General features: G+C 43.3%; 1 protein-coding gene across 1 annotated transcript in view; it reads right to left on the bottom strand.

Moving 5' to 3' along the window:
• Positions 1–23,461, bottom strand: part of LOC115793577 (anaphase-promoting complex subunit 1-like) — a 66,132-nt gene extending 42,671 nt beyond the window's left edge. Inside the window, exons 1-16 of the mRNA XM_030748624.1 lie at positions 23,246–23,461; positions 22,685–22,849; positions 22,384–22,426; positions 22,197–22,294; positions 17,036–17,118; positions 16,749–16,822; positions 16,521–16,666; positions 16,277–16,434; positions 15,779–15,907; positions 15,088–15,306; positions 14,661–14,756; positions 14,461–14,551; positions 10,562–10,627; positions 10,287–10,424; positions 10,036–10,179; positions 924–984 (exon numbers count right to left, since the gene is read on the bottom strand). Of these exons, the coding sequence (XP_030604484.1) occupies positions 924–984; positions 10,036–10,179; positions 10,287–10,424; positions 10,562–10,627; positions 14,461–14,551; positions 14,661–14,756; positions 15,088–15,306; positions 15,779–15,907; positions 16,277–16,434; positions 16,521–16,666; positions 16,749–16,822; positions 17,036–17,118; positions 22,197–22,294; positions 22,384–22,426; positions 22,685–22,849; positions 23,246–23,461 (1,927 nt within the window). The remainder of the gene's footprint in view (positions 1–923; positions 985–10,035; positions 10,180–10,286; positions 10,425–10,561; positions 10,628–14,460; positions 14,552–14,660; positions 14,757–15,087; positions 15,307–15,778; positions 15,908–16,276; positions 16,435–16,520; positions 16,667–16,748; positions 16,823–17,035; positions 17,119–22,196; positions 22,295–22,383; positions 22,427–22,684; positions 22,850–23,245) is intronic.
• Between the last annotated feature and the right edge of the window lie 1,119 nt (positions 23,462–24,580).

The raw sequence follows: 24,580 nt of genomic DNA on the forward strand, positions 1-24,580 counted from the left end.
TATTTAAAGTTTTTTGTTTTGTTTTTTTACTTTTTTCTGATGTTCAGTTTAAACAACTGAAAAGATAATCAGACTTCAATGAAGTCAAAGAAAAGTCAGGGGGAAAAAAAAGTGGCAATGGCAACAGTGATTTCATCAGTAATGACGGAGAGGCTGCCGCACATTTGTTTCAGATAAAAGCTTCACACAACTCAATTTTAGAACTAAATACTTCAATTTTATTCTCCCACTGCTCAGGGATGTTAATGCTTTGGCAGAAGAACAGGCTTTTAAATAGAGAGCGAAAACACTTAAGTGATTTGTGACAAACTTGTACATCAAACCTGTGGACCTCAGCACATATAACAAGGTAAGAGATTACACAGTAAGAGCAGATGTGAAGGTCTGTACTCTTCCAGATCTAAAAACAACCACGCAATCTTTCCAATCCGCCCCAGCATAGCAAGGCATCTGTTTCAACATATTTTATTACCAGAGGTTCAGACACATTACATTTCTTTTCAGTGCATACATGTACAAAATTTCCACTCTAATTTCCCCAGTAATCATTAACGTAATTCTCTAAAGAGATGCATAAAAAAGGCATATTAAAGGATTAAAATAGAAACTAAAATAATTAGAACTTAGGAAAAAAGTTTGAAAGTGCGAATTTATCATCATCAGTGGAATGCTGTGTGTTTGCTGCCTTTGTGTCCTCAAGACATCAAGATTATACGTCACTGTGTAGCAACTCAGAGAGGCTCTCAGACCTAATTAAGGGCCCTTGCCACGCTGACTGAGCAATCTGTGTGTGGTCTCACTTAAAATGTACACACCAACATTGTCAGCTGCAACATCAACTCTTAAATGTAGCACACAACGTGTGTGTGTGTGTATGTTTTTTTTTTTTTTTTAAATCTAGTGTGTATATATGCGTGACTCACCCAGCTCTGAAGTAGCAATCTCTGGGACAGAAATCCTCAGCATCATGCCACTGCTTAGTTCCTAGAGATGGAGACAGATTATGCACACATTCAGATTATACACTTCCAAGTTCAATTTCATATGAATGAAAAACAGCTGTGTGTAAGCACAAAAATGATAAAACACCTCAAAGAAAGCCTGGCTTGTCAATCTCAGCTTAACAGAAAAAGAAACTGGTGCGTTCAATAATTCATTGTCTCCGGGTATACCAGACAGACTCGCCAGAAACATTGGCAATTCAACAGCAAATGACATTTAATCACACACACAGTCGGAAACTTCTGCTGCAACTTTCTGTAGCTGATTAAACTTTCAAGCCCTACCCCAATCACTAACATCGCATCAGGTGCTCTTCTGGTGTTTTGTCAGAAGTGCAACATGCTTGAAAGTTTCAACCCACAACATAGAAAAAATCTACAGTTGAAACCAAATGTGTTTAAACTTTTGAACTAAGAATTTCTGCATTGATTTGTTATAAAATGTGGTCTAATCTTCATCTAGGGAGATGAAATTAGTAAAGAATTGTGGAGAGGCACCTCCCTACTTTTAAAGTCCTACAAAGATAACTGACAAAATCTGGTCATGAAACACTGAGTTCTTTTTCTAACTTCGTTCGGTGTTTCACTATGGGAATCGCCTTGGCGTGACCAACTACGGAAGCTCCAATGACACCACGTCTGTCTGCGACAGACCTGCCAAGCCGTGCTCAGGGCCCCGCCCCTCCTACTATCACGGCTGACCAGCTCCTCCCTACTCATTCTCGCTTTCTTCCCGTGAGAAACTACATCGGGCTCCCTCAGCGCGCCCAGGCTGGCTTGGTTAGCTGTTTAACAGTTCTCAGGCGTCCCGTAGAGGAGTACGTCGCCGAACGCAGTTCTCCAGTTTTCAGTCTGGATTGTGCTGAGTAAGTCCTTCGAAAGAAGTGTACTGGTAGTTATACACCCTGGACAGCGACCGCGTCGTGGCGAGCTGTCTTCAGCGGTCACCTGGGTTTAATTAGCAGGGTAGCCGTTGTGTGTGTGTGTGTAACTTGGGCTAACGCGTCACGGCGAGCTTTTCGGTGTCCGGCTAGCATTAGCTTGTTAGCGGGTCAGTACCGTGTTAGGTCTGGCTAGCATTAATTTGCTAACCGACCCTAAACAGTGTTAGGTTTCAGTTAGCATTAATTTGTTAGCTGGATCAACTGGTAGAGCTCAGCTAACGTGTCACGACGAGCTGACTCTCACGGCGACTAGCTCGGACTTAACCCCGTTGCTAGCGCTAGCTACAAACAGGCTAACGTGTCACGACGAGCCTTGTATAGCTCAGTCTCACCATCTTTCCGACCACGATGGCTACGGCTCCTACCCCCGCCAAAGGGTCAGAACCGAAGGCCAAAGAGGCTGCATCCCGCCCATGCCCCGCATCATGCGGTGCTTCCATTTCGGGCAGGGACTCTCATCCGATGTGCATAGCTTGCATGGGTGCTAAGCATGCTCAAACTTCTCTGGCGGACCCGCAAGGTTGCTCTCATTGCGCCTTGATGCCAGAGAAAATCCTGGAAAGGAGGTTGAGAGTAGCAGTGGCTAACAGCCAGGACCCCTGTCTGTCAGCCAACAATGCTACGATTGATATCCATCAGCCGACAGCCACAACGAGCTGGGCGGACATAATGGAGGAAGTGTCCCCGGTTATGCCCCAGTTGTTCGAGGGGCTCCTCGACCCAACTGAGGGTGAGCCGGCGGATGAGGATGCGGATGGCGATGCCAACTCCGACCTCCTCGGCCTAGAAGACATGGAGGAAGAGGAGGATGACTCCACCTTCCCTGCCCAGCAGTCCAGGCCCCCAAGTGGGGCTGAAGCTGTACCCCCAGTGGACAGCAACTTGTATGATGTTTGCAAACGGGCTGCTGCCAAGCTGGGCATCACATGGCCAGCAGCCCAGGCGGCTGAAGGGGCAGAACGTGACCTGTATGATGGCAAGAGGCTCCCTCCAGCCTCACCACCTGCAAAGCAGCTTCTGCCAGCAGTGCCTGCTTGCATGAAAGAAATGAGTCGCTATTGGTCTAGCCCTTTTAAGAGCAAGCTTCCTACCCAGGGCTGCTCTAAGCTGGAGATGCAAGGAATGGGTGAGCTGGGGCTGACCGGACCCCCAGCAGTTGAGCCTTCAGTGGCTTATCACCTTCACCCTAACCGCAGGTCAGTTTCAGCTTCTTCTAATATTTCTCTGCCCAGTAAGATGGATCGCCTCACCGCATCCATCTATCAAAGGATGTACAAATATTCAGCACAGTCGGTGTGTTCCCTTAATGCGGTTACACTGCTGTCAGCTTATCAGGCAGAGATTTTAGAGGACATGGGCCGTCAACTGGACTCGGGGTCTCCAAACCCGGCCCTCTGGGATGAGATCTGTGTGGTCAACGATCTCATCCTACGCTCCTCCAGGGGAGCAGTCCAGGGTTGTGGGCGTGTAATGGGTCTTGCAGTCTCAGGTGAGAGAGCTTTATGGCTAAACCTGTCAGGATTGGGAGACACTCAGAAGGCTGAAATCATGGATGCAGCCTATGACCCAGCCAAGGGTCTCTTTGGCCCAGCTTTGGAGAAAATGAGAGAGACAAGCACTCTCAGAAAGCAGGAGGGAGAAGCTTTCAATCTCTGCTTACCCAGAAAAGTGAACCCACAATCTCACCAGGTGCCTAGAGTAGGCTTCGCAGCAGCAGCTGCAGCCGTGAGGGGTAGGCAGAGTGGGGCTAAAGTTCAGAGGCAAGCGGCAAGACTGCAGCCTTCCCACCAGGTCAAGGCAGAAAACCCAAGGCCTTGGGGCAAACACTCCTTTGCAGCAGCTGCTGCAAAGAACCGAACGTCACACCCCGGGGAAGGGAAGAAGAAGCGTTCAGCCTAGCAAGCCTGCAACGTTGTGCATCACCTCTCTCTCCTCCCTCAAAGAGGAGGAAGGTGCTGGAAGAGGCAACCACACCTCCCAGGGTTCATGGTTCAGAGGCTCCTGGGGTTCCCAGTTCATCAGGAGCCCTCTCTCGGTTCCCACACCTAGTTCAGAGAGAGGAGATGTGGGGTCAAAGGTCGCAGTGTCACCATGCACTTCCCCGGTTTCATTATTCACTTCAAAGCAATCTATCAGTGTCACCAAGCACTGCCCAAAGTTTTCAGACACTTCATTGTGTTTCGGGGGTTCAAAAAGAAATAAAGTGTGCATTCCTGCAACCAGGCAGTTTGCCAAGGGCAGAATGTCCCCCCAGTTTAAAGAAAATGAAAAAAAAGGAAAGAAAGTCACTGTCATGTCACTACGTTCCCTGCGGAGGGAGCTGGCGCTCTTCGCGAGGGGGACACCTCCATGCGGGAGGCAGAGGTGACGTCACACGTGTTCATGGGCCCGCTCTCTGCGCGGCTGGAGCAATGGCGCGCATGCGCAGTCCATCCCTGGGTTATGGCCACCATTTCCCAAGGATACAGGCTTCAGTTCGCAATGAAACCACCGAAATTCAACGGAAAGTTGATTTCAGTGGCCAAGGGAGAGTCAGCAAGCGTATTGGAGGACGAAATTGCTTCCCTGTTACGCAAACAGGCGATCAGAGCGGTCCCGAGCGAGGAGGCTCAGCAGGGCTTTTACTCCCGCTATTTCCTCATTCCAAAAAAAGAGGGTTCCTCTCTCCGGCCCATTTTAGATCTACGTGTATTGAACAAACACTTGAGAAAGTACACGTTCAGAATGCTCACACACAAAGCGCTCTGTCGGGCCGTTCACCCAGACGATTGGTTTGTGACAATCGACCTCTCAGACGCATATTTTCACATCGCCATTTATCCTCCACACAGGAAATATCTCAGGTTCGCCTATCAGAACGCAGCATACGAGTTTCAGACTATCCCATTCGGGCTATCATTAGCCCCAAGGGTGTTCAGCAAATGTGTGGAGGCAGCGCTGTCTCCGTTAAGGAACAGCGGCATCAGAATATTCTCTTACATAGACGATTATCTGATATGCTCCCGATCGCGGGAGCAGGCGATCAGAGATTCCAGGGTGGTGGCAAACCACCTTACGGAGCTCGGCTTCAAAATCAACCTGGAAAAGAGCCGCTTGAAACCCGCACAGTATACGGAATATCTGGGGCTCATTTTAGATTCCAGATCTTATCGTGTCACGCTTTCAGAGCGCAGGATCGCATCCTTCACTCAGTGCCTCTCCCTCTTTCAAGTGGGGAAAGTCGTGCGTTTCCGGCTCTGTCTCCGCCTCCTCGGCCTTATGGCCTCGGTAATAAATGTGGTGCATTTGGGGCTGCTTATGATGAGGGATTTTCAGCGTTGGGTCACGTCCCTACGTCTGTGCCCTCACCGCCATCTCGGTCGCAGTGTAAAAATAACACCGTCATGTATAGCGGCTCTCCAACCTTGGAGGAACCCAGCAGCTCTTGCGGCGGGAGTACCTCTGGGCGCGGTGTCATCCAGGATGACCCTGACCACAGATGCATCTCTGTCAGGGTGGGGCGCAACCATGATGGGGAGGGCAGTAAATGGTGTTTGGTCTCGGAGGCTCTCTCGGGCTCACATCAACATACTGGAGCTGCACGCAGTGCGCTTAGCTCTAAGGCATTTTCTGCCGTATCTCCAGGGTCGACATGTTTTGGTGAAAACAGACAACTCTACAGTAGTTGCTTATATCAACCGCCAGGGTGGTACTCGTTCCCTGCAGTTGCACAGACTGGCCAGGGAAATAATTGTGTGGAGCAGCACAAAATTCCTCTCCCTTCGGGCAACTCACGTGCCGGGTATTCTGAACAGGGGGGCGGACCTCCTGTCCAGAGGGAACCCGTTGTTCGGAGATTGGCGACTTCACCCGCAGGTGGTGGAGCAGATATGGCAGAAATACGGCCGGGCTGCCGTAGATCTCTTCGCCTCGCAGGAAAACACACATTGCCCACTGTTTTTCTCCCTGTCAGACCCAGTCGCCCCACTGGGCATGGACGCTCTGGCCCACCCATGGCCAGACACACTGCTATATGCCTTTCCGCCTCTCAGCCTTATCTCTCCAACCCTAATCAGAGTGAGAGATCAGGGGCTGTCGCTAATTTTAATAGCGCCACGGTGGCCGTCGAAACACTGGTTAGCAGAAATAATTCAGCTCCTGGCGGGCGAACCGTGGCCGCTCCCCATCCGCCGGGACCTTCTGTCTCAGGCGCGAGGGGAGATATATCATCCTCACCCAGACCGGGTGGCTCTGTGGGCCTGGCCCGTGAAAGGTCGAATTTGAATGCTGCGGGTCTGCCTCTGAAGGTTATTGACACCATTCAGAATGCAAGAGCTTCCTCCACACGCTCTCTTTACAGTTGTAAATGGCGTGTTTTTGAAGAATGGTGCTATGAAAGGCAGGTTATCCCTTTTCAGTGCTCTGTGGTGGAGTTGCTGTGTTTTCTTCAGGATTTGCTGGACGGAGGGAAAGCTTTTTCCACAATAAAGGTCTATTTGGCAGCTATTTCAGCCTGCCATGTGGGATTGGGTGATAAACCTATTGGTCAGCACCCTCTTGTGTGTCGCTTCATGAAGGGGGCACGCCGTAAGCTCCCAGTCTCAAGGCCACTGGTCCCATTATGGGATTTATCACTGGTTTTGGATGCACTCTCCTACCACCCCTTCGAGCCAATCGAGGCTGTAGGGTTGAAATTTCTCTCACTTAAAACCGCTCTGCTGCTGGCTCTAACTACAGCCAAGCGAGTTAGTGAGTTACAGGCTTTGTCCATTCACCCCTCTTGTTTACAGTTGGCCCCTGGTCTTACTAAAGCATGCCTGAGGCCAAACCCAGCCTTTGTCCCTAAGGTGATAGAGTCATCATACAGGTGCCCCACAGTAGAACTACTGGCATTTCACCCCCCGCCTTTTTCCTCTGTAGAGGAGCGCAGGCTTAACACATTGTGCCCTGTGCGGGCCTTGGGGTCATATGTGGACAGAACAGCTGGGTTCAGGAAATCTGATCAGCTGTTTGTTTCCTGGGCCCACCCCCACAAGGGCAGGCCTTTGTCCCGCCAGAGGCTGTCTCATTGGATTGTAGAGGCTATAACTCTAGCCTATAGCTGTAAGAGTACTCAGCCCCCATCGGGGCTTCGAGCTCATTCTACTAGGGGCATGGCTACATCCTGGGCTTTGTTCAGAGGGGTGTCAGTCCAGGATATCTGTGCAGCAGCGAGTTGGGCTACACCACACACATTTGTGCGGTTTTATAGACTGGATGTCGCTCAGTCATCCCTGGCTCAGGCAGTCCTGGAGTCTAGTGCCTCAGGTCTGAGCTGAGATCCTGGGCAGCACTGGAGCACAGCTTCGGGAGGGCTGGCGCAATCCGGGAGTGGGCTATATCTCCCATAGTGAAACACCGAACGAAGTTAGAAAAAGAACGTTGGGTTACATAACGTAATCCCTGGTTCTTTGATAACAGAGTGAGGTGTTTCACCATCACTTCCCTCCTTGCTTGGGCACGGAAAGAAATCTGCTTAGAATGAGTAGGGAGGAGCTGGTCAGCCGTGATAGTAGGAGGGGCGGGGCCCTGAGCACGGCTTGGCAGGTCTGTCGCAGACAGACGTGGTGTCATTGGAGCTTCCGTAGTTGGTCACGCCAAGGCGATTCCCATAGTGAAACACCTCACTCTGTTATCAAAGAACCAGGGATTACGTTATGTAACCCAACGATTTGTGTAAACCTCAATGACAACAACTTTAACAGAAGCACTACAGGGATGCACAAAGCTGAAAAACACTTTACAGGCATTTCAAACCATGTAAGCATTCATAAATCCACATCAAGACACGCTACAGAGAAACAAAGGAAAATCAGGACTGTTGCTATTTTATCCTGGAGTAGGCATGGGAATGGAGAACCAGTCCACTAAATTGTCCAATCTACCAGAACTGAATATCTCTAGGCAAGCATAGCAATTTCTGATGAACTGCAAGACAGTGACGTCAAACTCATAGCAGTGAATGTTTTTGCACACGAGTAACATGCAAGCCATTTTACTCTACTTCATTCTGCTCTACAAACTGCTCAGACTCAGAAATAATAAGAGTTTAAATAGATACTAATAAAAACTTGTGTAGGCCTACTTTTTTCCCTACACAAAAATTGATCATGAATCAGTAAAGTACTGGATTAACTATCAAACCAATGGGAACTGATGATAGCTGTGGTATCAAAAGCTTATCAATAATTCATTTCCACATATGAATGACCATCATGAAATGATTACACCATGAGCAAAGCTTGCTCACATCTTTGTTCATGTGTTCACTCAAAAAAAGATTGAAAAAGAGAGGTTTTGATGGACAGATAATAGAAAAGCAACCATTGCTTTAGCTCATAAAAACATCATTACAACACATCCCCATGTTTGCAAAAGACCAAAGCTTAGAAGTGGGGGGGGGGGGGCCACAACACCAAAACGTCTTCACAAATGTGAATCATGGTGGAGGTGTTCTAGGGATGCCTTGAGCCCTTGTTGAATGAACAATGAATTCCAAATTGTATCAAGAAATTCTTTATGTCAAGTCAAGGCAATTCTGATGTCTAATTCTGGTGTGACTGAGTATGCATGAGGTCTGTCTCTCTATATTAGCCTTGTGATGGACTGGCAACCTTTCCAGGGTGTACCTCAGGTGGATTTCAGGGTCATAAACTTAGGAGAAGCGGGGTGATGGAACAAGACAATGACCCAAAGCACACTAGTGCTGGGGGGGAATGCTCCAAAAATTCTTCCTGCTGATGCTCCTGCTGAACTCTCAGAAGCAGCTGACGGGGATTGTTAATACTAAAGAAAACTCTATAAGTTATAAATTAAAAGGTTCACTTAGTATTTCCTGATTCCAAAACTTTATGAATAAACAAGTCACAAGTTGCAGTAATTCCAAATGTTTCTTCTCCTGCAGCTATTTTATATATATATATATATATATATATATATATATATATATATATATATATATATATATCTTCTTACATAAAAAATACAATTAAAGCACAATTACTTAATCAGAAAGCCTTTCCATTTTTGACCCTGGTAAAAAGCAATTACATGCATAGCATATCAGTCCATTAGAATACTCAGTTTGAATGAAACATGCACTAAAAACTAAAGCATCACAGCTGATATCATGACCTGGAAAAATAACCAAGTAAGTAACTGAGAACATGCAGCTCTGACAACCATGATTGTAACTGTATATTTCAATTATTTTGAACAGCTGTGTTCTAGATGAAAAACAGACCAAAACCTCTTGTCACATTTTCTCCAGCAGGTTTTGTCCTGTTCTTGTCATCTTTTCACCAGAGAAACCTTAATGTGAAAATCAACAGGCGCTGGTCTTTTCAAAACTCCAGTGAGTTGCATTAGCAACAATTAGCCTCTGGATTGACACATCGGGGTCTCAAAGAGAAATTCAATGAGTGAAGCCAAAAGAGCAGCAGCCTGCAGACATAAAGCTTTCTGCTGATGTACGAGGCAGAGAAACAGTGACGTTTTGCTGGTGTGTGACAGAGAATAAAGTATAAAGTTGTAAAGTCCTGGAGCTGAACAGAGTGTCTAGACCAAGTCTGACAGGATTATTCCAAGAGGCAGAAACACAAACAGCTTTGCTTTGTGACAGTCATTCACAAATATGAATGGGCCTGAATCACTTGTGCAGACACACAAAAACATTACCAACTAGAACACCCGAAGGGAGACTCTTGCACTGTGCAGCAGCAATAATAGTCAGTCCAAAGTTCACTTTTACCCTGCATTTTTATCCTCCACTGGATTGACAGCTGACACTCATCTTTTTTTTTTTTTTTTTTTTTAGTTTGCACCAGAAAAGTCCGACTATGCTTTTCCCATAAAAATCAACTGTGTATAATTGCTCGCATAATCTGATAAGCAAAAAATATGAATTCCAAACATTAACTTGAACCTGTATTTTGCTTTGTTCGTCCAGTTGAGCCATAAGAAACCCTAAACCCTCAATGTGAAGTAGAGTGTACTCAATTTTGAATGTTTATCAGATTTTACAGGTAGCCAAAGGTTTGTTTTTCTACTGGAAAAGAAACACAGAAACCTACCAGAGTGACCCGATTGCAGACAGGATCGCGCAAGGCATGAATGTAGGGTGTCGCTTGTGGAAATGCGTAGTCCTCCAAAAAAGAAGCTTCATGGTGTTTAATGTTTGGACCCCTCAGCCCTGTCACTGGTGAAGGCATGGCATCCTGAAGGAGATGGGTTAATTCATAGAGGTGAATCAAAGGAGTTAGCAGAGGTGCATACAGAGAAAAACCTATATATACATAAAGAACAGTGCAGCACATGCTAATACCTCGTCCAGTCTCTGGAGATGCCTACTGCCAGCATTAGCTGGTGTACTGACAGTCTCTACTGGAGTGCTGCGGTGAGGGAGGTGGTTGGTCAGGCTGAAGGAGGGTGACAAGAGTCCAGGCACAAATACCTTGCTGACCTAAAGGACCACCAAGAAAGCCATCACATGATTCAGTACATAATTATAATCTGAAAAATCAATTTCTATCTACAGTAAGCAAAGATGTGTATCAAACTGTTGTCATGATTATAATCATGGCTTCAGTCTATACTTACCCTGGTGATTCCCGTGTAGAGAACCAAACTACCACAGGCCTCCAGAACCAGCATAGCATCTATATTCTGAGGAACAAAGTTTCATTGTCAGAAACATGTTTAATGTCACTAAAATGCCAGAAACGTCTCAACAATTACTGTAAGTGTTAACAGAAAAAAGCATTCAGCTTACTATTACAGAATACTAAGCAAATTTTCAAATATTCAAGCTAGATGCTAGAACCATGTAAACATGCATGACAGAAAAATTACTTAAAAATTGAACTGATAATCAAAAAATATAAGTCAACAGTTCCAAAACTTAAACTTGCATCACCCAACAGAGGATACATTAAATAACCGCAGACAAAAGGTAACCCAAACAAATTAAAAAGTTCAAAAATAAAAGGACAAAAAGACATTGCAACTCAAATATTTTATGAGTTGCCATTTAAACCCGGTTTTTGATGCTGCGTTAATAAAGTTGGTCAGTAAATTTAATTTGTATTAGAATTTGCCTAAAGATTTCCCTAAATGGTTAAGGACTAATGTTTCAATGTTGCTGAAAGTCATCCAACAACTTGAGCATGTCCATCAGTCATTTTTTGCTTATCTAAAGTCAGGTCACAGTGGTATTTTCAGACGTCCTTCTCCGTGGCAACAACTTCAAGTTCCTCCTGATGGTGTTCCCAGGCAAAATAATATATAAGCAAGCTGTGAGCCAATACGGGAGTCTCCTCCTAATTGGGCACACCTCCTGGGTGCCACAAGACAGCCTGATCAGAAGCCTGAACCACTGCAACTGGCTCCTTTTGACAAAAAACGAGCAGCAGCTCTACTCCAATATCCTACAGACTGTCCACGTACTTTACCCTGTTCTTGAGGCTGAGCCCAGCCACACTACAGAGAAACCTTAACTTAGCTACTTAGATCTCTGCTACCAGTCATTACCCAGATGAAGGCTGGAACTGGCCAACAGAGTTTTGCCTTCTGTCAAAACAACACAGCACCAATCTGTGGCTCTGACCACTGTCTGCACTTATGTACTGAACAGCAGATCAGTGTACTCAGACTTCTTGGAGTCTTTGGGTGGATTCTGGTAGGGGTTCCACCTGGGGAACTTCAGGCCAGGTGGGAGTTTGACTATCAAGATAATGGAGAAACCTGGAGGTGGGAGACTGGGAAAAACGGTCTACCTAACCTCAACTAGAAAGGTATTTCGTTACCGGACTTCTTTAATGGGGTGGACTAAACATAAAAGCTATGTTCAAGTATCAGGTGGTTCACAAGCATACTTGCTACCAAATTTTCTTGTTGTCTCTTCTGATCTATAGCTGCATGTGTTGAATATTGGTTTAGAGACGACAAGAGTTGCAAACTGATCGCCACCTAGTAGAGTTGGATCAGATGGTAGGGTAGGCTGCTGGACAGGCCTGGAAAAACCCAAATAGGGAGTGTGAGTGAACTGGGAATGCCTGGCGGAGACCCTTGTTCGTGGGATATTTAACTCCCACAGACAGCAGAAGAAGGGATTTCCAGGCTAGGCTGGCCCGGGAGTATCCTGAAGCAGCAGACTGAGAGCGAGAAAGGTTCAAGCCTCAACAGGCTCCCATCTGGAGGGTCATGGGAGTTTGACCATCCAGTCTACATGTGTTTTGTTGACCAGGTGCCCCAAGGGCATTTGTAAGCTGTACTGTGGATGTACAAGGTTCAGGGGACATTGGCGATGAAAGGAGTAAACATCACAGTAAAACTGATTTTTATGTTGGAAAGCGTCAATATAAACATGTCAACTTAATATACTGTAATAGACCTTTTAATTCTTTGTTTCTTTAAAGTTCAACAGAAATGATTATCAGTTTTAATAAAACAATATCTAACACAAAAAAAACCTATCTACTATAAATTATTTTCAAATAGGCTAAATCTGTAAAAGCAACTTAGATGTTAGATTCAACTCAATGTCATTGTGCACACAAGGCACACAACAAAATGATCGTTCCAGATCACTCATCCAGAGACGAGCATCTGCGGTCATGCAGCCAGAGATCAGCACTACCCTTAGGCAATGTGATTTAAGTGTCTTGCCCAAGGACACAACGCAGCGCAGGGACAGGGGCTCGAACTGGCAACCCTCCAGCTGCAAGGCAAGCGCCTACCCACTGCGCCACTGCCACTCAAGCCATCTACTTGTAATGGTCAGTTTAGACATCTGCAGTAAATCTTCGTAAAGCCTACAATGTGACCTACGTAAGTGGCCAACATCATACCCAGCATTCACGCTTTTTTATATATATATATATATATATATATATATATATATATATATATATATATATATAACCTGTTTTTCAACAATATATAACCTGTTTTTCAACAATCTTTAGGAGTCTGTGTTATTGTACATACATTATAATCAATCCAAAGCTTTTTGGCCACTTCAAATATCTTTATAGAACTGTGATGTTATATTTTTTGTGATTTCTGCAGGCTTTTGAAAAAGATTTCTGTTTAAAAAAGACATTTTTAAAGTCAGTTTTTACCTTGGAAAAAAAACAAAACAAATATATAAAAGTCATTTTGCCAAAAACTGATTGCAGCTTCTACCTTGTGATATAAATGCTGTTTTTACCTGATATCATTCATGAGAGATATGTTTGATATATGCTTCACAGATTATAGGTCAACAAGTCATTTACAGCTGTTTAAATACAGGGAATGATTTTTTGGCAACTAAAGAAAATTGCTGTTTGGCAGACGATCACTTTTTGGCACAATACCAGCCTCTACTACATACTGTAGTAGAGGGCTTTTCAACTTTTTCAGCTCTCCCCCACTTACTGGTTTGTACCGAATTCCAGCTTTTGTTGTTTGGGTGCTGGGGGGGCTCCTGCATTAGCCGCAGCTCTGCTTCGCACCACCTGTTGCGACTCGCTCTGTAAGTTTGACTTTGCCATGACTCCAGATGTTTCCTCATATTTGATGTAGTGTTTTTGAAGCTAGATAGCACTTTGTCGCCAGCACAGAGTGCACAACTAACCTTGATATTGTCATCTTTATACCTGACGCAAACTCAAAATAGTGCCTGTATTTCAGCTAGAAAACATGCATCTCTCTCCTCCCTCCATTGTTTACATTTGTGTCGCTGTGTGCTGTTATTGTCCTCATGCTGAAAACGGGACTTAATTGTCGCAGTGGCCAGACGTCACTCCCCGAGACACAAGAAGAAAGCAAAAATATATCTTTGTACTAAGGAAAATGACAAAAATAGTAACGCACAGTGACTTGGATAAGTAACTTTAATCTGATTACTGGACTGCAAATAGTAACGCGTTAGATTACTCGTTACCAAAAAAAAATTGTCAGATTAGAGTAACGCGTTACTAAGTACTAAGTACTGACATCGCTGGTTACAACATACATATGGCATAGATTTAACACAGAAGCATAAATATAAGTAAACTGGAACTGATTCATCTTTGAAATTACAAAATTTCAAAGTTGCACTGTCATCGTAAAGGTTGTGTTAAAAAAGACATCTAGAGTAATTACAGTCTAATTACAGTTTTTAACAAAGTCCTTGGAGGAAGAGATTTATCTCATATAGCTAAATATACCCACATTGGTTTCTGCAGGTAGCAAGGAAAACCTTAATTATATCTTGCAGAACTTATAATCAACTGGATAAGAAAAAGAGGATACAGTAAGGCCTCCTAAACACTATTCACTTTATGCCACCTACACAACAATTTGAGGACAACAAGCCTACAGGGGTTTTCCTGCATAAATGACAATTTTGCAGCCCAGTTCAGCACCATAACTTGATACCGACTCCTGACTCTTATGCATGCTGTGTTTTCCCCTTTTCAAATTTTGCCTTTTCCCTGTAAACATTCCAACAGTAGAATTTTGTAATGTACCTGCAGAGGCTCTGCATCTTTGGCAGGAATGGTTGTGACAGAGGGGAAGATGAGCTGAGAGGTATCATTGTTCTCAATAAACTTCACACACCTGCAGAAAATAAAATGATAATGAAAAAGAATGTTAACTTGTCAACTCAGATGTTATAACCAATTAGGGTGGAGAGAATGTGTGAACAAACGTGTGCGTGTTTGTTTACCTGAGCTGTTGGTGAGACTCCACAAGGAAACACAAATAGTGATTCTCACAGAGATCAGAGGTCAGGAATACTTTAGATGCCTGGCTGCTCATTTCCCTACAAATGGTAAAAAGAGGTGCAAACTCACGTCAAACAGCAGCATCTGCTAAATTAGAACAGCCAAAAGCAACAAAAACAACTGTACAACAAATAATAAAAAAATATCTATATACTTTACAAACAAAAAGAACACGCTGCACACAAACTAATAGCTAAAGACTACCAAGCAACTGTTTCACCATTAAAGCTTTCACTGCATATTGTTTGCAATAATCTTATATTTAGAATTACAACAATGAGTTACAAGCTTAAAAGCAATTTAGAAATTTTCAAGAACAAACTTTGAAATAGAAATGGAAGTCAGTTAGAGTTCAGTGCTGCTAATTACCTGTGAAAGCCAGCAGTGACTGCCTCACTCCACAGCTGCTCCATGCAGAGGTCAGGTATGATGGGTTCCATCTCTGGGACCAGCACTGTCTCATTGACAGTGCTGTTGGGAGAGGCTAACAAGCCATGGTGCCCCCTAGGGGACGGGCTGTGCAAAGATGTGTTGAAACGAGCCACACCTGAAAAGGATGGAGCTGCCATGCCAGGAGAGTGGGCACGGCTGAGACAGGAGGACAGCAGATGAGAGAAAAAGATCAAAACCATGGTCAAGTTTTTAACTTCTGGTGGTGTATACATCCTTAAGTTTTATTTTTTCAGTCTTCACCTATTTGCCCACTGCTGTCACAAACTAATTGAGTAGGTGTTGTCCGAAAAGAGTGGGCCTCTTCAGCTTGAAGTTAATCCTATAACCAGGCGATTGCTGCTGATCCACCTGTGACCTGCCCTTACCTGCTGTTAACACTGAGCATATCACCACTGAGACGTCTGATCAAACGCACTTTGAATTACCATAAATAGGTGACGTTTGTCCTATCAGAAAAATTCAAACAGTTTCTGAAAGCTGAGAAATTGCGCTTCACACCCAATATAGGGTTATTACAGTAATTGTTGCCGGAAGTCCGGGAACAGCGGGACATTTGAAGTATGTTGTGACCCTGATGACACGTTCAGCTTTATAGGGTTAAACTTACCTAAGGGCAGCCATGTTGGATATACTCGGGGAATGAACTCGAGAGTGAATTCCTGGTGAGGATGTGACGATTCTGCTCTGGTGGCTATGCAGAGCACTATAGTGGAGAGGAGAGCTGGAACCAATACCACTACAGGACAAAAACCAGTAACATGGTCAGACAGCAAAGGATCAGAGATGGATCATCTAATGGCATGTAAACAGAAGTAACATTTATGATTATGCCAAATTTAAATAATTTAAGTGTCACTTTTACTTCCATTCAGTGGTCACTGATGTTGAAGTCTTGCCCAACTGGAGGTTTTCAACTTGCAATTATTTTCATTGTGAAATCATCTAATGACTATTTTTTCTCACTTTATTGTTCTGTCTGTATGACAAAGCAGCAATCCCGATATCTGATGCACTTCCTTTCGTATGACTAAAAATTTTAAAGTGATGCCAACTAATTTTCTGCCTATCTATCAATCAGTTAATTAAGCTGCTCCATTTTCAATACCTTGTTCCAGTTCCAAGACCATGCCCAGTTGCCCCACTGCCACCAGGGGAGTCAAGACGGGAGATATTCCGCAAATGAGAAGTTAGAAAGCCTGAAGCCATCAGACTCAATGGCGTGCCGACTGGTTCTGCCGGACACCGCAGGACTGTAGAACGCTCCTGATGAAAAGAATTTCATTTAGGGAATTTCTTTAGGGAGAAATTAGTTGGTTTTAGTGTGTTTGTGCGTATGCATGATCACTCACATCATGCGTGACTTTGCGCAGGGCCCAGACAGAGTGTATTCCTTGTACAGTGTCATATGATACAACTATAGAGGGCTGACAGCAGGTAAACACTAGCTTCATGGTGGAGTCAGACACATACTGCACACGGGAGCCTTCAAACTGGCCTGGAAAAAAGAACATGCACAAATTCAGGCAAAAATATGACCGGTTTTCATTGTAAGACAGATGAGAGCGTATGTCTCATACCTGCAGGTTTACATACAACTGGTGCAATTTCATCTAGAGGATGCAGCATGCTGAACACTGTGGGCAGAGGTTCCCTGTATAGAAAAAGAAATTAAACCCTCAGTTAGATGCCTCATACCATGGTTTATGTGTGCGTATGTATGTCAGTGTGGGGATGGGAGGCTATTGTCACTGTAGAAATGTTTGTTTGTGACTACATTACTTCACATGGGTGCATTAAATAATCTAAACAAATGCCATTAGCTTGTGCAAGCACGTGACTATAAGTGTGCAGCATTAGTGTGTACCCAGGGGGACTGAGCTGTGCATCATTCGCTGTGTTTTTCCGTTCCATAAGAAGTCCAAACTTTGTTGCCCATACGTTTGAGACCTTGAAAAGAGAAGACAGGACAGACTCAAGACATATATTTAACATCTGATGTGTGGGATCAACAACAATTTTAAAAACGTGTTCACAAAGTTTCAGACTGAAATGCCATTAGTACAACTTATCCAGAAAGCTTCTACATAACCTAAAAACAACTTGGCAGAGAAGTTCTTAACTAGCCAAGTAACTATGAATTTTCAATTTAGATACCAGCTGTTTCAGGACTATTCCACTCATTTGACTTCTGGACACTTGTGGAAACCAAGTCTAATATTTGCTTGCTTTAAACTCTATTTTTAGTCCGTACCAACTTCTGTGGAAAATATCTAGTTCTTTAGTTAGGAAAGGTTCCTTTATGTCAGGGGTGGGCAACTCCAGGCCTCGAGGCCGGTGTCCTGCATGTTTTAGATGTGTTCCTGAGCCAACACACCTGAATCACATATAGAAGTCATTAGCAGGACTCTGGAGAACTTGACTGCATACTGAGGAGGTAATTCAGCCATTTGATTCAGGTGTGTTGGATCAGGGACACATCTAAAACCTGCAGGACACCGGCCCTCGAGGCCTGGAATTGCCCACCCCTGCTTTATGTTCACCCAACCTAGTTACTAACTGTGCCTGTTTGCTGTTTAGCACTGGTTAGGGAGCATACAGTCTGTAGAGCCGACACTCACTATAAATCCAGTAAAGCTGAAGGAAACTGCAGAGTTACATAATAATTAGTTGCTAATAATTCTCTATTGTCTTCCATTTTCAAATTTTATTAATTTTGAAAGTCATATTTGTATTAATTTTCATTGTTATTCAACAACTTACATCACATTTCATATTTGCTATATTCTGATTTGACATACGGTGCTCAATTTAAAATCATAAAAACTGCACTCTATGTTTTCACTGACCCATTATGACCAATAAATAATAAAATGTATACTTTGGTTAAATTTTGGCCAATAATCATGAATGAAGTCACAGATTTTTATTTTGTTATGGCTAAAAGAAATACTCCTTTCCCTGGCTTTCTTAGCCTTGTTTACAATCAAATACATTTTGGACTGTTATAACCAGCTTTTTGGCTTTTGAGAAACTGACAATATTCACATTTTTTGGTTGCTTAAACTGTTACTTGTACTATTTTCACATTATCGTAAATACCTTTCTGTTGAAACTAATAAGGAAATGACATTCTTTGCAACTTTAAATGAGAGCTGAAAGGTTAAGAAGAGTGCAGCACCCTGAGGGATTCAGTGTTAGGGACACCACAGCAGTGGGGATGCTTCCTGCCACAAAGGCTCTCACAAGGAGTTTCTTGCTTTGCTCGTAACACCAACCCGCTGCTTATTTGCATTTAAATAAATTCAGTTATTTAGTAAGAGTGGGTGTCAAACCTTTCCAACACTATCACCAACTTCACACTGCTCACACTTCAAAACTACACTACTCAAAAAAAAAATAAAGGAACACTTTTTAAATCAGAGTATAGCATCAAGTTAATTAAACTTCTGGGATATTGATCTGGTCAGTTAAGTAGAAGAGTGGGTTGTTAATCAGTTTCAGCTACTGGTCTTCACAATCCACAGCAAAAATAATACTGAGAGATAGGGTATTGTTTTCTTTTATATGTGTGTGCATAGCCACTTGTAAAAAAGAGAAGCAGTAGCATCAAAAACATTAATTTGATCATTACAAGACCCAGCCTAAATGACACTGGTAAAAAAAAAAAAAAAAACTGCCTAGAAACAGCAAATATGCTGGGGTCAGATTCACCAAAACCTCACGTTTTGAACCACACTTCAGAGCAGTGTTTGGAAACAGCTGCGTTTCAACACTTGACACAGTGTCGAAATGTCTGTATCTAGTGTCACTACTAGTAGCATGAGTTGATATCTGTACCCTACAGAGGTTGAACAAATAGTCCACTTCCTCCAGGATGTGCCATTGCCAGAAGGTTGCTGTGTCTCCCAGCAGACTCAAGAGCATGAAGGAAATTCCAGGAGCCAGGCAGTTAACTCTAGGAGAGCTGGGCAGGGCTGTAGAAGGTTCTTAACCCATCAGCAGGACCGGTTTATGCTCCTTTGTGCAAAGAGGAACAGGATGAGCACTGCCAGAACCCTACAAATGACCTCCAGCAAGCAACTGGTGTGAATGTCTGACCAAACAATCAGAAACAGACTTCATGAGGGTGGCCCAAGGGCCCGATGTCCTCTAGTGGGCCCTGTGCTCACTGCCCATCACCATGGAGCCTGATTGGCATTTGCCATAGAATACCAGAATTGATGACCAGCTTGGTGATGGGTCAGTGATGATCTGGGGAGGCATATCAATGGAGGGACACACAGACCACTAAAGGCTAGGCAATGGTACGCTGACTGCCATTAGGCATGGGGATAATACCTGGCAGTCACATCAGGCAGTTCCTGAAGGATGAAGGAATTGATACCATTGACTGGCCCCCCAACCTCGCCTGAATCCAATAAATCGCCTCTGGGACATTACATTTCTGTACATTTGATGCTGCCAGGTTGCACTTCAGACTGTTCAGAAGCTCAGTGATGCCCTGGTCCAGATCTGGGAGGAGTTCCCCCAGGACACCATCCATTGTCTTGTTAGAAACATGCTTCATTGTTGTTAGGAGTGCATACAAGCATGTGGGGGCCATACAAACTACTGAGTACCACTTTGAGTTGCTGCAATTAAATTTCACTGTGTGTCCGATGTAGTAGTCTGCAGCACGGGGGCGCCACAGGGCACGGTCCTCTCACCCTTTCTCTTCAGTCTGTACACCTCAGATTTCAGGTACAATTCAGACCACTGCCACCTACAGAAGTTCTCAGATGACACGGCCATCATCGGATGTGTATCAGATGGGAACGACCAGGAATACAGGGGGGGGTCAGCAGTGACTTTGTTGGCTGGTGTGAGAACAACGCACTGCAAATCAACGCCAGCAAGACGAAGGAGATGGTTATAGACTTCAGGAGGAAGCCACCCCCTACAGCACCGGTGAACATCCAGGGAAAGGACATTGAGACAGTGGTCTCCTACAAGTACCTGGGTGTTCATCTCAATAACAAGCTGGACTGGAGTACAAACACAGACGTCCTGTATAAGAAGGGCCAGAGTCGACTACACCTGCTGAGGAGACTGAGGTCCTTTGGTGTCTGCAGGACTCTGTTAAAGACCTTTTATGACACAGTGGTAGCATCTGCCCTTTTCTACGCAGTGGCCTGCTGGGGGGGTGGATGCACCGAAAGGGACAGAAGCAGGATCGACAAACTGGTGCGGAGGTCTAGCTCTGTGTTGGGATGTCCTCTAGAGTCTGTGATGGTGATGGGTGAGAGGAGGATGTTGGCAAAGCTGACATCCATCATGGACAACCCCCATCACCCTCTGCATGAGACCGTGGGTGAGCTGAGCAGCTCCTTCAGTCAGAGACTAAAACATCCTCACTGCAGGAAGGAGCGCTTTCGCAGGTCATTCATCCCAACAGCAGTTAGACTGTATAACGCATCATAATGTCTTGAGTCACTTGAACACTTTACCTCCTCTGCAATCACTTTATCCATACAGTCCAGATACATTTTATTTATTACACTCACCCATATAATGCATACCGTGTATGCTATGTACCTTACCGGCTACAAATATATATAATATTTTGATATCTGTATATTTTTTGATGTGGTGTATATGTGTGTATATGTAAATGTGTGTATTGACATTGATATATATATTTATGTATATAGTGCTTATGTATATGTGTATAGTTTTTTTGCTATTTTATTTTATTTTATTCTATTCTATTTTAGTTTTAGTTTAGTTATTTGTTCTTATTCATCCTTTTCATTTTTTCTCTGTACTGAGCTGCTGTAATGTGCAAATTTCCCCGTCGTGGGATCATTAAAGTTTTATCTTATCTTATCTCTCTTATCAAAATGGACTAGCCTGCAGCATTATTTTTTCATCTGATCTTGATTTTAGGGAAGTCTTTGAATTCAGCCCTATGTAGGTTGACAATTTTCATTCGCATCAAAAGATATGGCATCCTTTCATTCCTAACATATTACCCAGTGTGTGTGTGTCATATATATATATATATATATATATATATATATATATATATATATATATATATATATATATATATATATATATATATATATATATATATATATATATATATATATATATATATATATATATATATGATTTTTTCCCCATTGACATCTGATATGTTTTCAAAGTGTTCCTTTAATTTTTTTTCAGCACTGTAGTAAAAATACATCCCTAAATCAAGTTATACTTTGTTGCTGTGCAACAGACTAATGAGTGCAAAACACACACAAATACACATACACACAACCCTTAAATGCACATAGGTATGCACACACAAACCAAAAACCAAAGCATCTGCAGTCTCAAAAACATTTCCCCAAGTGGTCTGACTGAAACACACACAATCATTCCATTCATTTATGACATATATGCACACACAAACTTCCCACTATTCTATTATTGTCTTTCTACTATTCTATTATTTTCTATTATTATTATTGGTTAACCAGAAAATGGTTCAGCCCTAGGAAATATCTAATCTAAGTGTAGTGGGTTGTGGTTTTAGCTCTGCCGTAGGAAGAGAGATGGGGTACTGTTTAAAGAGTTGTGCCAGGGGAAGTAACTGGCACACCAGTTGTGCATCCATGAATCAATTTCTCCTTTTATTCATCAACAGTTTGCTGGAACCTGGGAGACACACACAGAGAAGCCTGCAGCTACTGCTGTCTGACAGACTGCCAAAGAAGCCCAAGTTATTGTTTACAGAGAGTTCACCCTAGAAGAAGGAACTTTCAACAGGTGCATATTTTGTGTTACTTAACGTGTGTGTGTCTTGGAAAATAAAAATTTGTGTTTTGCTGTGTTCTGAGAGTATCTGTGTTGCGGTAGTGGAGCCTCTTGCTACACTGACACTCACATTTTATAAGTCACACAGAATGGGTGAATCCAGTTTTCTGGCTCATGTGTAGAAAAATCTCTTTCTGTGGACATAAACATTCCCCCATTACTATCGCTCTACACCTCACCTGGAAAGGCAGTGGTGAGATGAAGTCTTTTCCAGTCACAGTGTGAACGTTAACACAGCTACTTTGGACAATACACACTGTGTGCTCCACTTCTTCCTCTGCAAAATATTAAACACAATGTGCATTTTGTTCAGCAGAACTGAAATATGAATAAGCAATAATTGGACACAAAATAATGGCACAATACCGTCTTTCTTGTTGTGAGGAACACCAAAGTTACACCATAAGGCCTGTAGATAATAAAAAAAGGTTTCTCCTCTTAGAGCACAAAATCCTGATAATCATCATGAATTTTTACAATGTCTGAAAAGACTGTTTTAAATATATCCACATATAAATTTGAAGATGAATGTAATATGATTCACAGCAAAAGCCATTTTGATTCCTGACAGAAATCAGTACAGTCTCTCATATTTGCCTTCAGACATAAGAATGGCAAAGCACAATTATGAGAGACCATGTAGTACAGAAAAATTTCTTAAACAGACCTGCTGCACTGGGCTGTCAACCGTGAAGGCCTTATATACACTGGAGGCTTGTGCCCGACTGCCCTGGCTCCAGACAACCACGTTTCCCGCTGCATAGAGTTCTTCTTCAAATTCTACATTCTCCTCTTTGACTCCCTTGCAGCCCTTCCTCAGCTGCCAAAATTCCTGCCATTCACCACACATCCATTAGTTCAACACAAAAACCAAATCAAAACCACATTTGTGCTTAACTATACATTAAGTATTAATTTTGTGAAATGTAAAGTGATGCAGCACTCTTCTAACTACCACATTGATATATTACTTTTAAAAAACAAATTCAAAGAATGCTAATGGAATAAAGATGTAAAGCAACTAAAGCTGTAATAATGAAAAATTAACTTTATGCCCCTCAGTTGTATTGTATGTCCCAGTTTTCTCTCATGTCTTTACTGTTTAATATGGACCAACTCCTCTGACGAGCAGATGCCGTGAACAATTAAGTTTATCCACGAAATAAGACTGTCTGATGACCAGCTCCCATTATGAACAATTACAGGTCATAATAACGTGTATTCTCACCCTCTCTCTCTCCTGCAGACTGACTTCCTGCAGGGACCCCACCAGGCCAGCAGCACCATCTGACGCCCAGAGCTCGGAGGCAGGCTGAAGCTCTCTGAGTTGCAGGTTGAAGGCGTTTGGATGGTTCCTGCAGTGCTCGCGGCCAAACGGGACAAATGACTGCAATTCCCCTGCGGCAATCATCGTGGCTGTCTCTTCATACACGACTTCCGACATGAGTTTCAGATATCAGCATTATTTCTGGGAAGAACAGAGTTTAAAGAACAAAGAACAGTATTTAAAAATTAGCACTTTTTTTAAAGACATAATACAACAGAAGAGCATCACCAAATAGAGCCATACTAGTCTAAGCTTAGCTCGAAGTATTCAGATCCATTATTTGATACAACAACAATAAAGTATAGACCTCCTAGACAAGTAAATTGCACTATGTAAGAACCAAGATGTTCACAAAAACTGTTGGGTTTCTCTTTATATTACTTTACCTTGGTGTGCAAAGTGCTCTTAGCTGTTAAAGTATGTGTAAAGTACTTTGAATTACCAGTGAGTACGAATGGGGTATAAATAAGCTTATCTTGCGAAAATTATCTTTACTTGATTGGGTTTGGGCCGATTACATTATTGATGGCTAAGTACTGTTCTCTATCAACACATCAACAATTGAGTTTGGTTGAAACAGTCCCAGTCGAGCGCTTTTAGTAGTATTACTATACCGTTAGAGGCAACGACACAGTAGGGCATACAAATGCAATAAACAATTTTCAACATTATTTCCAGGGTAGCAAGTTTCTGTTGACTTTGATAGACGCGACATGCTAAAAGTTAGCTAGACGTTTTCACCCTAAAATCCCCCCAAACAAAACTCGGTGCCCTGTGATCCCAAAGATGCTGTAAATTACATAAACAAATAGCCTAGCAGTGAGCTATGAACCGGCATGCTAACACTAAACACCATCAGAGCGGCTCGATTAGCATGCTAGCCACTGTTAGCTACAGCTAGCTTTGAATTTACAGGGAGACATTTAGCTGCTAACCTGATAGTAAGGAATAGTCTGGCCCTTGTCGCGGAGTCCTTATCTTTCCTTTCAATGAGCCTTGCTTGAGCACAATGTTGTCACCCGTATCAACATAAAAACAAGTGTCAAACTCCGTATTCCGCTACAGCAGGTTTTCAAATGAGCGCGGACATCTTTGCTGTCCCGACATCCTATTCCTCCACGAGTCGGCCAATCAGCAGCGAGGAGGCGATAAACTGACAGCTGATAGGCTGCCTCCAGAAGCGCGTTCGACACTATGAAAGATTGTCATACTATGATCAGGGCCAGGATTTCTTTT

This window comes from Archocentrus centrarchus, chromosome 15, assembly GCF_007364275.1.
Source record: "Archocentrus centrarchus isolate MPI-CPG fArcCen1 chromosome 15, fArcCen1, whole genome shotgun sequence".
Taxonomy (NCBI): Eukaryota; Metazoa; Chordata; class Actinopteri; order Cichliformes; family Cichlidae; genus Archocentrus; species Archocentrus centrarchus.